Source organism: Pleurodeles waltl, chromosome 11 (genome assembly GCF_031143425.1).
Source record: "Pleurodeles waltl isolate 20211129_DDA chromosome 11, aPleWal1.hap1.20221129, whole genome shotgun sequence".
Classification (NCBI taxonomy): domain Eukaryota; kingdom Metazoa; phylum Chordata; class Amphibia; order Caudata; family Salamandridae; genus Pleurodeles; species Pleurodeles waltl.
In genome coordinates this window covers 33,983,680-34,002,649 of record NC_090450.1, presented here as the reverse complement: position 1 = coordinate 34,002,649, position 18,970 = coordinate 33,983,680, and the positions used below count along the sequence as shown (strand labels likewise).

The 18,970-nt window shown below is 43.7% G+C and overlaps 1 protein-coding gene across 1 annotated transcript in view; it reads right to left on the bottom strand.

Annotated features, from left to right (window-relative positions):
* Window positions 1–18,322, bottom strand: part of DVL3 (dishevelled segment polarity protein 3) — a 308,433-nt gene extending 290,111 nt beyond the window's left edge. The window contains exon 1 of the mRNA XM_069212937.1: window positions 16,665–18,322. Within this exon, the coding sequence (XP_069069038.1) occupies window positions 16,665–16,825 (161 nt within the window). The 5' untranslated portion in view covers window positions 16,826–18,322. The remainder of the gene's footprint in view (window positions 1–16,664) is intronic.
* Between the last annotated feature and the right edge of the window lie 648 nt (window positions 18,323–18,970).

The window sequence follows — 18,970 nt, the reverse complement described above, 5'->3', positions numbered from 1 at the left end:
ATAGTCATACTAGCTGTGACAAAATTCCCTGGATTTAGTCTGGGTAAAACTAACTATTACATGTATTCCTGGATTGACCTTTAGCCGATCCAGGAGTCAGGAAGTAGATACCCTAGAGTCCGGCGATTCTCTAGCTCAAGTCGGGCCAATGATTGCAAGGTTCCATAATGTGAGTCAGGACTTCCCAAACTTTGACAAAATTCCATGCACTGAATCAGTTCCGCTCCAGCTGTAATAAGAATCCCTGGACCGCTTCAGGGCCACTTCAGCTGTGACAAGCTTCCCTTGTTTGAGTCACGGCCACACCAGTTAAGACATGATTTCCCGGATTCAGTCTTGGCCATGCTATCTGTGGTAAGATTCTTTTGATCAAGTAAGTATGGATTCAAGACCACACCAGCTGTCACAAGTGTTCCTAGACTAAATCAGCAACAAGTCATCCATCACAAGATTTGCTGGATTGTATTGGGGGTCATACAAGCTGTCAGAACCCAGGATTTACCTAGTTTTTAGAGATGACTAAGTATGCTGTCAGAACTCAAGACTTGATCTTAGCCTTATAGTCAAGGGCCAAGTCTAAACCAAACCCAAAACTGTTAGCACCTGCTCCTCTAGTTGGGCATACCAGTAGGCATAGAAATGCCAGACACAGATTACACCTTCACAGGTGCACTTTTGTCCCGAGTAAGGACCTTGTCTGTATGTGAGTTAGGCAGCATATTGCTAACAAAACTCTACCAAGCACTTCTGTCACGATACAAGAGTCAGCAGCACTGGTCTGTGTAGCGTTACATCCAGGGACTAGAAGCTGGTAGCAGTATCCATGAGGTGACAGGCAGTTCTTACTGTGTGTATGGTTGTAGAAAAGTGCGCCCCTTTTTCACATGAATATCCCCAGTTTTTGCCTAGTATTCAATGCAATTTTGACTGAGAGTTCCTGCTAATCAGGTCTCCAGACTCAGATCTCTTTCCTTAAAACTGTGCAATTGTTCTCCAATTAGCAATACCTTTGCCTCCCTACAAATCTCTAGTAAATGGTACCCCAGGTGCCTAGGGTATGGGTACCAAAGAGGGTCCTCAAGGGCTGCAGCATGCATTGTGCCTCCTTTAGGGACCCCTCAACTAGCATGTGCAGAATGCCATTGCAGGCTGCGTGTCTTGGTGCAGCTAGAAGTGAAAACACGACAAGGCACACAGCTGTGTGCCTGCATGCAATATATGTAAGTCACTCCTATGGCAGGCCTTACAGACCTCCTGGTCGGTCTGCATGTTTCAGAGTCTACCCCCAGCCTCCTCTTCAGGACCCAGGTGGACTCCCTAGTGTCACTCCTTGTTTAACTACCACTAGTGAAAGCACTAAAAGTGAATGCTCTGTGATAACCAGGAGGCAAGGTACATAATATACCTCACCTCCAAACCCTCTTTTTTAACCATACCATAATAATATTAAATTAGCAATACCATCAGGAGGCAGGTATTTTTAACTCACCGAAGACCCCACCACTCCTATCCCTTTCAAAATTCACATTGAAGAAACTACAACAGTGCTCCCACGTATTCCATTGGTCATAACATGGCCCGTTCCGCAGAGAGGAAACCCAATGATGAAGCATGCCACCAAGGAGTAACCCTGGTGGGAGAGGGTTTTTCACACAGAAAATCCCTTTTTTTCCACCCTGTGGAAGTGCTTTTTGGCTGGGCCTTTTTGTAATGTTATATAGGCTATAAGGAGGGCAGACTCATCCCTAAAAAAACATCCTTCTCCCTCTTTGTTATTATATTTGTCGATTGTTGAGTGAGCAGGGAAGCTATTTCAGTAACTGGGCTGGACTCTGGTCAATACAAGTTCCCCAGCTACATGATGGCCTTGCTGACTATAGGGATGTTTGGAATCAATCATCTCATATTAATGGAACTGATGGATTAATAGATGCATTCAGAGGGCACCTTAGATGTGCCTCCTGAAAACCAGACCGTCTACAACCTGACACCTGAAAGAACCACTGCATCCGTGCTGCACAGCCCATGTTAAAGTGGACCAACGGTGCCAGCGTGGTTCCCCAGCCCTTCAGAAACAAACCTCACCTTGGACTTGCCCACTGTGGACTCACCGCCGCCTGCAGCCTCTGCATGCAGGCCCCCATCAATCACTAGTGGTCTGGCGAAGAAACCCTGACACCTCAAAGCACCTCTGCACCAGTCACCCCTGGCCGAAGGAGAAGAGGACCCGAGGTGGCCCCAAGTCCCTGGACATCTCAAGAGTAGAACTGTCTATTTATTTCCTCCCGAGTGGATCCCCAGTACTTACCTGCAGCATCTCTTTGACTGGATCGATCCCCATTGACTAACATTGGTTACCCAACGCAGTACTACACCTCTGCACCGGGCCGCCCAGTGCCACCCCGTGTGACCTGCTGGTGTGGTCCTGTCCCTTGGCCAATAGTCACCTTAAGTCCAGGAGATTGGTCCCGTAATGCAGTACTAGAATTTCTCTCCATAGGATAACATTGCAGCTTTTCTGAGATTGCACTAATTATCGACTTTTCAAAACAGTAAAGACTTTTCTGGTAAAACGGGCTTACCTGATCGTAATGCATCTGGTGTGAAAACATATATAAAGATGCTTGTTATTTTTGTAAAAAGGTGTAGATCTCCATCTTGAGTCAGGCGTCTCATTTATTGGCTGGGTGTGTATTTACAGATATCTCACACTCCTCTCTGATAAGCCTAAGGCTGCTCAGCCATACTACCCTCCAAAAGAGCACAGTGGGATTGCTAGAGCAAGCCTCTGTCCACTAGTAAGGGAACCTGGACTCTTTGCACAATATATCTCATTTTGATATACAACATAAAGAGCCAGCTTCCAACAATGGTCTCCTTCTAAATGCCGTTCAATATCTGCACAAATTCCCTCTGCAACTGGACGAATGATTTCATGAGAACCTGTGTCCTTCTACTGCTGTAATGAAGACCAGTCAACACACTGTCCCTGTTTGGCAGGAATTGATAGATGGGGTTTTCTCTATGCAATTCATGAACTCTACCTCCTTGCTGTGGGGAGTGGTGACCAGCAACAAGAGTGGGAATCCAGTAGTGCAGGGAACCGTGCTTCAAAAAATATATATGACTGTAAGATCCATAGAGGTAGTAAAAAAAATAAAGAGTAGGTTCACAAGCAAGATGAAATATCTAAACTAAAAAGTTTAAGGCCCATGAGCAGATATATGGCAATGCCCTAAAAGAAAACTAGCAGATGAGAATGGCAGGCCCTGATGAAGCATCACAAGTTTGTTTTTCATCACCTCTCTTTAACCTAAGCTAGCGTGAGTCTCGCTTTGGAGGCTAAGGACTGCACAATAAGATCATAGGTAGGCACCATGCCGGATCCCCTAGTCTAGATGGAATTTGATTTATGACTATGACTTTACATCCCTTTCAAAGGAACCTCTTGATCAAAACCCCAGGGAACAGAATTTCGGAATCTTTAAATTAAATCACTAACTAACTGGCAGTAGAGTAACATTTTTAAAGTATGGGTTTTAATCAATTGTTTACTAAGCCTTCAGATTCAGATGAATGCAACAATGCGCTGTTTAAATCCACAATCATAGACCACAGTCTGTCTGAGAACCAAAAGCATCTAAAGATTACTGAATCGGCAAGCACTCATCTACACCAAAACCTTGCAGTACGCTGTCAACAACTCTCCATACTCAGATTTTTTATTCATGCAAGATGCATAAATTAAAAAAAAAAAAATGTGGTAGAAAATAAAACAAAAGAAAACGTTTTCACCAGCCTGAATCAGGAGTCTCAATTTAACATTTAAGGATATCTGGAATAAACAGGAAAACAAAGACACAGAAAGAAACACTACATGGCATAGAAAAAAGAAGAATGTCCAGAATAGGCCCACTTCCGTTCCTGTACATACACTGATATACGGTGGCAGTTTTGGAGCACGGTGGCTGAGTGTAGTCTTGCGAAGTGGATGTATTTTGGTGCCTCGTGTAGAAAGGGGAGCCACTGTAACACTCATCAGATGACTGAGCATTGTTTCCGAAAGACCATCATTGAAGGGTAACCTCACTTCACTCCAGTGGAAACATAAAAACAAGCATTGGCAAATAGAACAGGTCTTGCCTTTTGGTTTTACCAATGCACCTATTAGCTCCACACATTTTCACAAAATTATTTTTTTTTTTTTGCCACTGCCGCTCAGCATCAATGAAATAAAAAATTACAATGATGTATGCATGCACATTTGTCATCACGTGTGCAAATATGCATCTTGTTGTACAATGGTCTCAGTGTCACCATGCATGTGTCTTAAGTCATGTGCACATTAATCATGACATTGTACCCTTTTTTAGGTTATTCATTGTTCCAAGATAAACAATTTTATTTATTTTTTTAAAGTGCACCAATTTTTTTGGGTAGAATAAAGCAGCCCGGCAGCAAGATGCAGCTACTTGGCCCTCCAAAACACATTTTCTTTTAGACAGCGTCAACAGCGCAGGAGGGTTGTAAGGGAAGTAGCAATGATGAACCTTGTTCAACGGTTGCTGGTTGAGTTAAAAATGAAAAAAAAAAAAACGAAAACGAAAAATGCGAGGAGCATCAGTGGGAAGAACAGCGGTGAGCAACACGGACACCAGAGGAGTCAGGAAGCGGAGCAGAAGCAAACGATGAGCAGGAAGGAGGAGGAGGAGCAACACAGAGGGCGCGGGGTGGAATTTCAGTGGGAAGCAGCAGTGGAGGGAGATACAGCAAGAAAGAACATGGACTAGGTTCGGAGTGCTGAAAAAGGTATTTCTTTCAAAGTCAACTTTGGAAGCATTTAAAATCACAAGAAGGGGGAGTACAGTCAACAAGTATGAAGCAAGCAAATGAAACTGGCAAGAAAGCCAACCAAAGGAAATCAATGGGCTGGCCAAAAGCCCACTGCAAGTATTGGTATTGCTTACAATAGATCTTTTGGACAACAGGCCTGGCTTACAAATAAAAGCTGTCTGAAGATAAGACCTAAACAGCAACATCAAGGAGTCTGCTATATAAGAAGCATTTATGAAAACGTCCGTGTCATTCCTGTGGTGGTTTTCCACATGGAGGCCAGCTTAAAGTATCTACAACTGAAGACTGAAGGAATAGCTCATGGCAGAAGGAATGCGCTGATTGGTTCATTTGTGCAATCCTCCTTAGGAAAATATGTACTTTCCTACCAAACACTGCAGGAAAGTGTCGACATATGCACTCTCAACCCTCGCTGACAAAGTTTGTGCAAAGCCGTACTATAAAGAATGGATTTTCTTTGTTCCGCTCACCACATTTAGTTGTGAAATGCAGGCAAAGTGCATAGTTCCAGGATTTTCCATCGTCTTTTACCATTACGAAGGTAAAGGGCCTAATGTCGCAACTATAACATAGGTGGCCTCTTGTGGTAAGCAGATGCTCTGGGCGGCACCCCTGACTTGTGCAACTGCATGAAAGGCCAGGGAGGGGGCTGTCCTCCCAGGTGCAGATACAGAGTTGGAACCCTCCGCTTCTTCCAGCGCTTACGGGGCATCCATCCTCTTCGGATCGTGGGGAGTTGCACTGGAGGTGCTCGCCACTCCTGTTCATAGGCAGAGATGGCATCATCCTACTCCCCCTAAGCAGTGGCACTTGTCGTCCTCCTCTCACGTGCAGCTAGAAAGGGGGCTTCCAAATCTCATGACCAAGTGCTTCTTCATGGGTCTGTCGAGGGCATCCCATCTCTTGTGCAATTCCAAAAGTGGAGTCAGTGGCCCCTATATATATAGTTAAGCAGTATGCCCAAGTGCCTCAAGGACCATTCTAGAGCGAGCTCGGTGGTCCCTGTATTAGGGTCCCCTCACACACCCTCTCAAGCAATGCAGAGTTAAAGGGACGGCAAATGTGTTCTGTGCATTTCATGCTCTTTGCTAATAGACTTTATAACCTTACAGGTAACAACTGCAATGTCAGTGTAGGCATGTAACCATCAACATTTTAACCTTCTCAGGAGAACTGATGAAATATTGATGAATAGCACTATAAACGTTGCAGAGGCAAGAACATCTGGTATTGAGTTAAAAAAGACATTTGCCTGGCATAACTGTAGAAAAAGAAGAAAAGATGGCGCCAGCTTTAGCTAAGGTCCATTAACCATCCTTTCCTTTCTATATTATTGCGGTCTCTCCTCAGTCTCTGGAGCTTTGAATGGGCTGGTCTGACCCACTATTAAGACCTGAATGCCCGATTTGCATCAGGAAGCCCCTTCTGGTCCTCCAGTGACTTTCAACTGATCTGCAGCTTGTAATAAAGTATCAACATAGGGCAGCCAACCCAATGGCCCTGGCCTGTTGCTCGTCAATGTATTACCTCGTAATGCCGAAAGAAAACTTGTAAAAAAGCTTTCAGGAAATTGTTTTAGAAAAAAACTCATCTTTTTAATAGGATGTCTACAGGAACCATAAAGTTATTTTCTTAGGGATGGTTTTGCGATAGCCAAAGTGAACACAGGGAGCGCCAGCTCATGAATGGAGTAACCTCAACCGAACGTCCATGCAATAATGAGCTCTTTGTAACACAACTGCAGCCACAGGACAGCTGAGCAACAAAGATGAAACTTCAGGAACCTTCATGACCCAGGAAACATCAAAGACATGGCAATATTATCATGTACTGGCCAAGCCAACAGGTCGGGGTTTAAACTGTGCCAAGGTCAGTTTGGATGCTGACTGCTTGTGGACCCCATTCCCCAGAATCCAAGAGCCCAAGACATGGGGATCCTACATTGAGCACTTATAAGCATAGGAGGCTGCCCCCAGTGTAGGAGGACTGTTTAGCTGCACATTGTTTGGGGACTCCATTCGCCAGAATTCTAGAGGCAGGGCTCCAACATCGAGAGCGTATAAGCGCAGGACGCTGCGCGTAGTGCAGGAGGACAATGTGGCTGCACGTTGTTTGGGGACTCCATTCCCCAGAATTCTAGAGGCAGGGCTCCAACATCGAGCGCGTATAAGCGCAGGACGCTGCGCGTAGTGCAGGAGGACAATATGGCTGCACGTTGTTTGGGGACTCCATTCCCCAGAATTCTAGAGGCAGGGCTCCAACATCGAGCGCGTATAAGCGCAGGACGCTGCGCGTAGTGCAGGAGGACAATATGGCTGCACGTTGTTTGGGGACTCCATTCCCCAGAATTCTAGAGGCAGGGCTCCAACATCGAGCGCGTATAAGCGCAGGACGCTGCGCGTAGTGCAGGAGGACAATATGGCTGCACGTTGTTTGGGGACTCCATTCCCCAGAACCCAAGAGCCCAGGAGGCGGTCCCCAACAACAAGCGCTTATAAGCATAGGACGTTGCCCGCACCGTGGGAGGACAGTTAAGCTGCATATTGTTTCGGGGCTCCATTCCCCAGAATCCTAGAGCCCGGGAGGCTGCCTGCATCACAAGACACGCCTAGGCGAAGACGGGGCCAAGTGCGGGCCCAACGGCATCTGTCCATGCTCAGAGAAACCTGGGTTGAGCGACACCCTAGGTTCCTTCAACGGGATTCTTTTTTTCTTCCAAGTAATTTGTTGTAGTGTTGCATGCCACTCTGTCCATTCTTTGCAGATAATTATCATGTAATGTGGGCCTTTTTATTAATTTTTCGACAGACATTCAAGTCGGCAATCGCACAAGCACCCGGTCTTATTACAGGTCCTTTTTTGTTTTTCTTTTCCTCTTTCAAAAACCATGAAGAAACATAAAACTGCCTCTGTTCAAACCCAGGCTCATGGCCATTCAATCATTGGTGGATTTTTAGCATGCACTATAAGGGTCATCTCAAAAGAGATGGAACTGGCAGAGTGATGGCTTTTGTTCCCTGCTAAAGGTACGGACCATTTGTGCATCCTCAACCGCAATTAGAGAGTGGGCTTTCATCTAATGGTCCTGCTTCCTCTGCTTCAGTAAATACACCAATGAAGTACTGGAAAGCCTGTGTGAGGGGTCAAACAAATATATAGGTTAGCCAGTAGTCAGCTGGAGTTGGCCCTGCTGCTAAGCACAGAAAACGGGTGCAGAAGTCCAGGACATACGAGCCTGAAACTTACATCGTAAAGTGTTTGAAAAATCTTAGAGAGGGGTGGGTGGTAAGGCCCATTCTCCAGCATTCTAATGCTAATTTAACCCATATCCCCGGGGTGTCCAGAGTTACTCCACTGCGTCCAGTCCCACTGGTATTAGGACGTGGTCTTCGGGAACCAATACTGATTTTATCTGTCACAGAGGTAACAGTATGCCATTTTAAGAAAATGCCAGGCCACACCTCTCAATCCTAACTGATAGCCTGCCCCCTTCCTGTGACTCATCTGCCGGTGGACTCTTGTGCATACGTGGCGTTGTTGGCCAATGTTTCTAGTTTGGCTCCTCGTGTGACAGAGCCCCCTTCCCAGCTAATAAAAAAAGGTGACCCACTTGATCCACCCTAATGTTGAGTCCAAAGATCGCTTTTATAGTGAGATTTAATTGGTCCACAGAGTTAGGTGTGTGGGTCCCCTGCCTAAGAAGTCTTAAGTGGATTGTATTATTGTCAATTTCCGGCGGCACCAAGTTATGGTTGAGAATGTCTCAAGCTAGTGCAGGAACCCTACGGTCGGGCCTAATACAGATATTACATCTAGGCACCAGAGTAACCCTCCACAAGTGCTTGCTTTCTTTAAAACAGGTTTTTACATTTTGTGTTTATCTGGTCTCAGTTGCTGTGCATTCAAAGACAGAGGCCCAATGCTATACTATGTCATCCGAGGGAGCTAGCTAGGTGTTTACTTTTCATTCTCTGACGTAAAAGTTAGAGGATTTATACGCGAATCTGAGGATGTGAAAGGAAAGACATTTTTTCTACCACACAACAAAATGTAAATGTCTCTAAATGAGCTGTGCAAATATTTCAGACTATATCAGAATTAGGAAAGCACGGTTTGTGTAATGCTGAAGTATGATGGAAACAAATATTTCATCAAGATCAAAAGAAACTCAATACACTAGTTGATACTATTTCCACACATTATCGTTTGTGCGCTGTATAGATTATCAGTAGAACTATATCCCTGTTCAAATGTAACAGTAATGTCAATTGAAAATGTTTTGTCCATAATGGCAGTGCACTACCGCACCATGCATACTTCACTCTACGCCACTCCAGTCTATGCCGCTCTCTGACACATTTGACAATGCTCTACCCCCGGTCTACTCCACTCTATACCACTGCACACCACGCTATCCCACCCCACTTTACGACACTCCACACCACTTTACTCTACACATCTCCACTCTTAGACACTTTACTCCAATCTAGGCTACTCCCCTCCACTCTACTCCATGCCACTTAACTCTATACCACTTTGACTCAACTCCATGACATTCCTCTCGCTTCCAATCTAAGCCCCTCCGATCTACTCTATGCTCCTCCACTCTACGACACTTCATGCTACGATCTTTCATGCCACTCTACACCATTCCACTCTAGGTCACTCTACCTACTCCATTGTATGACACTTTAGTCCACTCCGCACCACTCTATGCCACTTAACGCTAGGCCACTCTACAACACTTCACTCTACACCTTGACACAACTCACTTCTGCACTCCACAACACTTTACTCAACTCTATATTATGACACTCCACTGTACGACATTTACTCCACTCCGCCTCGGCTACATTCTAAGCCACTCCATGTCACTGAACAGCAGTCACGCTGGTGTACAGCACAGCCAATAGCTCTGGACGAAACATATTGGCTTTGCAAATGCTTGTTTAAAATTGCTATACACTACAAACATCTAATTCTAATCTGATAAATACCATGATATTAGCTAGTTTAGACGCTTTGCCATTTTGTCCCAAGATTCATACACTTTCACTCTGTTTTGTATCTAATACCACAAGGAAAATGTAACCTCTTTGCTCACCCCACCTTTTCTCCATACTTCAGTGCTTAGGCTGACCCAGTTAAAAACGGGCCCTGCTTTACTTAAAACTGGCATCTTTCACCTCCCGTACATCCAGCGGTTTCAGACAATGCCAACCTGCAGCTTAAAACATTTAAGAAACTGTATTTGTACATGCCATCAGCAAGCTTTCACTGAACCAGTGACCCGAGGACCACTTATTTGGCTTCTCTGCAGGCCACCTGCACTGGGCCAACACTAGCACCATCATCCCCCTTCACGCGTACTGTCCCCAAAGCAAGCAGTGTCTTCACAGGAGAGCCTGGCCAATAACTCAGGCATCTTTCGGGATATGTAGCATCTGTATAGGAGGCTCATGGTCGAAATGAGGAATGCCATGAGAAGGAAATACCAAGATGACCAACCATCAAAAACCAGAAATTTCACTTAGTATTAGTTGGGCACCAATACTGAAACATCTGTAGTTAACTCATTAAGAAAATACACTTCAATCCCCCTTGTGCATGCTAATATGAACCCTTCGTCTACCTAAATCCTCTTTATTATTATTACTCTCGCACTACATCCGATTCTACTGCTAAATCTAAATCTTAAATATTAACATTACACTTGCAGTAAACATAACCATAGCACCTACATAAATGTTATTTAGTAATATTTCCCTTAAACTAACCCTAAATCCTAATTATTAATGGTACTCCTAACCTAAATCTGAAAGGGTAATATTAACTTATGTGCTACATCTGACCCTAGTCATAACCTAAATCCTATGTAGTAATATTACCCTTACACAAACCCTAAAAGTAAATCTTAATTATTAGATAGGATCACGAATTTAAAGCATGGATATATGACAACAGACTTTAGTGTGCTACGACCCAGGGCAAGGAAACCACAGGAGAGGGAAGTCAGTAACGTTAACAAATTATTAGCATTATCCTCATAATAACAATAACCCTACATTGTCCTTTCAATTAACATAACCTTAAACTGACCCTAAATTTGAACTATTATCCCTACACTAACCATAAGCATTAACCTACACCCTTCAATCCTAATTATTAATATTACCCTTACACTAGCAATAACCCTAATCTACCTCTTTACCTGACTGAAACCTTGACCCTTCCCCATCCATGTCTCTGTTAGAACTTCCTCACCCTTTGCAACGCGCATACCCACTTTTACTGTGAAGGGAAAAACCTACATGTATTCAATGCTTTTAACTTCGGATCATGGCCCATAAATAATATATTAGTCCTTTTAAGCGGCTACTTCTTGTAAATGTTTTTCATGGTGGCAGAATTCCATCCATGATGGTCACTTAAGGAGCACTTCAGCAATTAGTAATAGTGACCCCTTATAAAGATTCCAAGGAGCATAGCCTGTATTAATGTTGTATTATTTTGGCACAATTACACCTGTAGCTTTCTTACCTGAAGTGAAGTTCGAGGGACGATAACCATCTGCTTATATCATAGTTTTTCTCATACTGCTATACATGTACTTTGTACTTTACCCAACTACGGAAATGTAATTCATTCGACACTTTGAATACGTAATTAATTTGTATAAACTTACAAGTAAACACTTGGACAGACCCAAATGTGGCTGTATCTAGAATGTGAATTACAGTGCGGTGGTGATGCATATTTGCACATCCTCTGATTACATACAAGACTTTCAGCAGCCCTGAAACATTTGGGAAAGTACAGATTAGAAGCCTAGATTTCACGAGCAACTAAATGAATACTATTTATTTTTGCGAAATTTATTTTTTACTTTACCAAAATTACTGCAATTAAATTTTAACCACATACATAAATACCATTAAATATAAATTAAGGCTTGCATGTAGGTTTAGTTCATTTCTTCTAAGGCATATTATGCCGTAGATGGTAAGCACAGACCTACGTGGACAAAGTTATAATACAAGAAAGTTAAGAATGTTGTTCATAGCAAAGCTTTCTTGTGCTGAAATGTACACAGCTATGAACATGACTTCATAAACAATGTCCATAGGACGGCAGATATTTTCAATTATATATAGCTTTTCCAGATCAACACCCAACTGGTAGATGATCTATCGGGTCTCTACGAATGTTCAATTTAGATATGTAATCATAATTGCTGTAAAAATGAACATTAGCAGGTATCACTATGGTCTACCTGATTATTTAGGTAATCTACTGATCTTTCCAGACTCGCAGTCCAACTACTCTAAACAAGGGAGACAATGATTTTTTTTTAACTCTATAAAACCTAACAGAGTTTAAGCCTATACAACAATGCTCTCCAGTGAAAACTCTAAGAACAAACAGGTCAGTATCTTATTTAGCACAAAGCTTTCACAAGCATTTCTTTATTTACACATTGATCACAGAATGTCAACTTCCAACTGGACCTACAAATTCACATAATCGAAAGAAAAAAGTCTAACAGATTCTCGGAATACGTTAACGTAAAAGGATTCAATAATCTTTAACAGAGTAACCATGAATTGTAATACAAGGTGGTGCAATGCATGTATTGTGCTGTGTTAGTATGCACTGTTGAATGGCCCAATCAATGGTGTCAAAACTTGTGTGCTTTGGACTGCTGGACTGGAGGAACACGTGCCAAGGTTCTTGGCTCTTGCGTAGAAGATTAGAAGCCCTTGGACGAGGCCACAAGTGTCAAACACGGCCATCACATGCACGAACAGAACCCAATGTAATGGAATGTTGAAGCATTAATATGGATCAGACTACAGCCTAATAACAAACAAGAGTGATTCCATCTTTGCAGCAACAGATTACAGTCAGAAAACATAAATCATCGGGTCCTTTAAGAGAAGAGCAGAAATGGACGTCAGCACAGATTCTCGACCCATGAGACAGGAGACAAATTCACTCTGCTCTCACATGTGGACCATCTCGGTCTTTAAGCATCGGTGTATGCCCTTGGGAAGGCCCAATGCTGGGTACATGTAATCCCATCACTGAAATCAAGGTCATCTAAGCCCACCTGAGAGCCTCCCTCGTGCTTCTTGAGTCTTCATTACCTCCTGTTCGCAATCTCTCCAACACTTGTATTACTTCCTTTCCTGTTACACTAAGTTTGTGCTAACGGCATTTCTGTCCGCCTCAAGGCCCTGAGAGAGCACATTCAAGCAACATATTGGCCTAACACCATCTTCATTAATCACATCTTATACTGCACAGTAACAGTCTTGCACTTCTTTCTGACCACATATTGACTCATCAAACACGACTCCACTAGGTTCTTCTTACTCTAGCACCAATCATACTTTATCTTTTTCAGAAGCAAGTCTTCGGTTCTCCGGGTTATGCCAACTGTAGCTTTGTGCACTACTTTCATATCACTTTTAAAATGATTAGAGTGCTAGAACAAGTCCAGCTTCAACTTTATTCCATCAAACATTAGTCCCACTCCATCCTTTCTTTACCCACGAAGTGTTGGCTTCATTATGCTGAAGCCCTTCACGCACATCTTCATGTTTCTTCCAAACAAGCTGGGTTTCACATCTGTGTTCCTCAAGTTCTGCAAAACACATTTATAACTAAAGCTCACATCTGGAATATACTCCAGTCAACTCCATCAACCGCAGCAAAAGACCAATAACAATAAAAAAAAACTTCTATCTGAAAAGAACAGTGCACCTTGTTAGTCACAACAAAATTGATTCAGGACAAACCTCTGCACACTCCATCAGATCAGTCCAAAGGGTTCGGATCATTCATGCAACGTATGTAATTGAAGTCTCAGTGGGGCCACACACTGGCCCCAATAGGTATCCAGTTTGAAGTGTCATGTGAACAGAATTAAAAGAAGAGTTTCGCGGTTCACATTGGCGATCTCACCTTCTACTTGCTCCTACAAAAGTAGTAATTGGACATAGCCACTCTAACGGCCTTGTCCATAACAATATTCAATGATACTTTCACCATGACACCTATTTCAGTTTTGGTCTGCCAGCTTTCTGTGGGCCAATTGTGATTATCCATCAGTCATTGACAAGATTACTCTATAAGTATTTCTTCACATCACCCCAAAGCTGGCTGGCTTTCATCTACAAACAGAGCAATTTACAGGCTACTGACACTTGTTTTTAAAGACGTGAATGGCAGTGATCCCTACATCTCCAACCGCATGTCTCTCCACAGGTTGACTAATAAACCCATGAGGAACAACCTGTAATCATCTAGGGGGACCCAAGCTACTCTCTGCTGCTGCCTAAGCCATCTTTACCGGAAGAGTTCACCACCCAACATCCGACCGACGGCTGATCGCCAAATGTTAGGAAAGAAAACTGTAATCTAATTGTTTGCAGCTTGAAAGAGATGCTGCACTTTTCTCTTCGCATCAATGTACATACGTACACTGCACATCAGTATTACTCAATTGTAAGCAACATATAAGGGATAAAGTACTCTCTGACAGACAGTATAAGGAAATTGAAAGTCACCAAGGAGTCCCATAACCCTCTAGAGGAACAAGGTTGAATGCCAAGTTTCTTTGTAAGGTTATGAAACTCCAAGGTGACTTGCAATATTCTTATGTACGCCACGGGGTACTTTATCACACATGGTCACACATTCCCTTTCCCACAAGCCACTTAAAACCTTTGTTTGTAGCTCTTTCATAAGAAAGAGTGAGCATGTTTGCAAACATGAATAAAAATAAACGCTCTAGTTCAAATCTAAACACATCTAACACCTGTTAGATATTTAGGGCACACAAATATTAGAAACAGTTAAATACAAGTCAGTTTTCAAAAGAGAAAAAGCTGCAGTAGCTCGAAATGTGTAGAAACATGCAGAAAGATTCGAGCTTTTCTCTAAGGAGTGGAAAAAAAAAAAACATTCTCTGTGCCTGTCATTGTAAGCTATCAAAATAGAGCAGAAGAGAGGAAAGCAACCTTCCCTTTTTGCTGCTTTAAACATCTGATTTAATTATGCTCCCTGACCTGACCTGACCTGCCTTTTACCTCGGCTGCTGACTCTGGTAGCAGACATTGTGAAGTCAGATCTCAGCTGTAATAACGCATAATCATCGAGTTCTGACGTCTTTTCTTTTATAAAGGAATTACAGAATCCTTCGTATTATAAGCTTACGACATGCGTCTATTTGTCTTCCCTCTAACATTCATGTAATTAGCATAGTTAAACTCTTCTCAAATGTTACCTATGAATTAATATTAACTAACACACCGTTTGTTGATATAACGTCATTTATTGAGCCTGTTGCAAAAAAGCTGTTGATCGAAATCTTATGTTGTTCCCTAAAACAAAAAAAATTGTCAATTCTGCAGCATTCTATCCAAGACAAAATCTAGCCTGATCATGGTTCTAACGTGTGTTCGGGATTATCAGATCTATAGCCCTCCTCAAACCACAAGTGCCTAGACGTCTCAGGCAGTCAGGACACCGTGTACAAAACAAACATCTCGGGACACTGTAAATGAGAGGCAACTTTGTTAGCGATTTTTAAGACTGGTGCCAGTAAAGCAGCCATTTATGCTGCTGGGAAGGGCAGCCCGTGTTAAGGTAGTTTGTTGGGACTTTATTTTACAGGGCGATTTAGAAAAGGATTAAGAAACAGCCTGGTTGTTCTGCAGTAATCAAGTACCAAAAAGGAGTAGGTGCTAACCCAGGGTTTACCACAGGCAACAAAAGAAACGTTTTGTGTTTACAAGCCAATTAGCCTGTTTACTGAAAACAGGAAAGATTGTGCTTGAGAGAGATCGATCAATTAACTACTTCTGGATATTCTCAAACCTGATGCAATAGCCAGATATAGACTGTTTTTAAGCCACACTAGCAAAAACATAACGTTTTCTACTTCGAAAAGGCTATAGCAAAGCCCTAAAGCACTTTTTACTGGAAAGGGTATGCGCTCAAAAAGCAGAGGTTGGAGATGGCATACTTCATGGTGAAGGACTGGCATCGCCAGGAAATTCTGAAACAATCATATGATCTCAGAAAGATCATGTGTAGAATTACGCATGCCAAAAAGCATATTTTGATACAGAGACTTTCACCACCTGCAAACAGAGACATCAGTAAATTGTAACCTATCTTCGTGTATAACGTGGAAGGACAAGTGGACACAAACAAATGGGCTTAACCACCGGCACTATCAAAAGCACAGCGCACAGACCCGGAATAATCAACAGCTTAATGAAAATGGAATGCTTCCAGCACATTGATATAAGACTTCCAAAAATCAAGAAAGGCAAACAAAGACAGCTCCACAGATGCGGAGCTTATCATTATCCATAATCATCAAGAGCTAGCCAGGACAACTGGAACATTCCCAACACATTCAAAGATGATAAAATGGGGTAACACTGAACATTACATTTCAAGGTGTAAAATCAGACACAGAAAAGCACCCGATTGCTGGTCGTCTGGAGAAAAAAAAAAAAAAAGCCACCAGCACTGATCAACAAGACGTCTAAAATTAAGCAATTTGATTTAAAATCCCAGAAACACTTGAGACATATTTAAGCATGATTTCAAAGAGCGTATTTAGAAATACACGTGTAGCTTTTAGGCGCAGCTTTTCAGAGGGTACATGCATTCTGAAAAGATCAAAACGTCCCATCTTCAGGGCAAAAGGTTTCTCTTATCTCCACTACCACACACGAAAAGAGGTGTGCTCAGAGAAAAGGCATGGGAACTCCACGGCTACCGCTACTCACCCAAAGTCATCATCCATGGACTTGAAGAAGAATTTGTAGTTGGGCTTGTTCAGGATCCCCTTGAAGTCGCCGAGGGTGACCAGTTCTGCTGGGATGGGCAACTTCACCAAGTATGGTGTCTCCTGTTCGTCCAGGTGGTAAATTACCTTTGTCTCACCCATGATCGCCACGATATCCAAATGTTTACCAGAAATTATAGTCACTGGCGCCTTCAACAGCTACAGGCTTTTTTTCCAATCAACACAGAACTGCCACCCCAAAAATCCAATACGCTGTATCATTCAAAGTTGTAGACTCCGTGGCGTAATGTCCACTGCACTGGGCCTCACCGCAGGACATCAACTGTCCTGGCCAAGCCCACTGCATCAGGCACCAGTGCATAAAGTCAAACATTTTGCATTCAAGAGCCGGAAAGCCATTATTGTAGAGTTTGAAATCCAGTGTACTGGATTTATTTCTGTAACCAGCACACTAGAGTACCAATTCAAAGGTTCACAGCAGCGGGAAGGCCATCCTCCACCTGGACTGAGTCGGCTGTTACTAATCCTACAATAAGTTTCTAGAGCCAATGTATCCAGGGCCCAAAATTTTCAGTCCATATTCCAAAACGCCAAGCTTCACATATGCTACATTAGCGTCAGATACGCATGAGCTAAGTCTTCAAAGAGCCAGTGTACCACAGCACTGAGTCCACAACCAAAGCACCGCTTATGCAGAAGAGCACAGTCCAAGATGCAAGAGCTTGCTGCTCTAAAAGCAAGATGCAAAGACACTACTAAGGCGACAATGTAAACTGTCTTAAAGTTGACAGTCCCAAAGTACCAATTCTATAGCATTAAAATCAAATGTCCAAAGCACTGTAACTACTGCACTTACGTACCCGATGTAAGACAGCAGAGTCAACTGTGCAAGATCCTATCCCAGCCACACAACCTCTTGTGCTACAGAGGAGCAGCACAGTCACCAGAACCTAAAGTTAAATAGGAAACAGTCCAAAGTACCAGATCCAACCGAGTTAAATCCAAGAACAGTTCAAAGTACCATGGACACCTACACCAAGTCTATAGACACCTTTATTTAGTGAACTGCAGGCCAGAGTCCAGGGTGCCAAGGCCAGCAGCAATCCACGGTGTCCAGGAATAAACCTGAAGGCCCAAGAACTCTTCAGGAGAACAGAAGCCAAGACTGGGGCGCCAGAGACCTAGCTTCAATGCGCTATAGCGCACTACAAGGGTCTGGCCCGGAGGACAGGCCCGAGGGGCGGCTGTTTTTCTGCCCAGAGGTTAAAGTGCTGCAGTGGCTGCCCTGAGGGGCAGTGCACGGGGCTCAACGCCACAGGCTATACCGGGGAGCGCGGTCCGGCTGGTGGTTGTGCTGGAACCGGCATCATGATGCGAGAGGCCAGGCTCCTACAGCAGTCCGGCCTGAAGGCCAGGGCTCTGCAGCCGGCTGCGGTGGGGCTCTGCTGCCCTCTCCTAATGTCAGGCTATGGAGGACTGGCAGATGAGCCCACGCTGACAGTTCTTCCCCGGACACCTCTGTTATTCTGCCTTCGCACCGTCCCTGCTCCTCCGGCTCTGCCTGGGTCTCGGGTCCGGCAGCCTCTGCCCCCAGCTCCGCTCGGTCCTCCCTTGTTCTCCTCCAGCCCCTGTCAGTCTGAAGCGCGCATGCGCCGGACACTCTGCCAGCTGAGAGCCCTCCTCGGATGCCGACCCAGATCACGTGACCACGACAAAGCCACGGGGCTGTGACGCCCGCCACACAGGCTTTAGTGACGACGGTCAGAGGGAGCGTCACGTGACAGGTCCGCCCACTCCTCTGCCGTGCGAGATCGGAAAATAAAACTACACAGGTGACGCAACAACGGAGCGACGCCGGCTCGCCGTAGCGGCCATCTTGGAACTGTGTTCTGCACCTTCAGTGTAACGGGACCTGTGTTGGAAAAGAAACAGGGAAGCTGTCCTGTCTTTTAAAGCCTACAAAACAAACGTTTGACAATTCTTTTAAGAAACTATTTATATTTTTTCAGTTTATGGTTTAAAAAAAACACCAAACCTGTACATCATCTTTGTTAAAGGTAAAGGTTCAAATGCAGCTACGTTCTACAGCTTTACAGGCCGGTGGTTCAAATATACCAGTTTCTTGTGCGGCTAGACTAACACTGTAGTTAAAATTATATTTATACATACATGCCAACATTTTAGAACAAGACAGTGGGAGATTTGCGAAAAATAACTGGGAGAATGTATTTTCCCCAATGACTTCTACTGAAACTTTTGCACTTACAGGCAGGAGGCAGTTAAAAT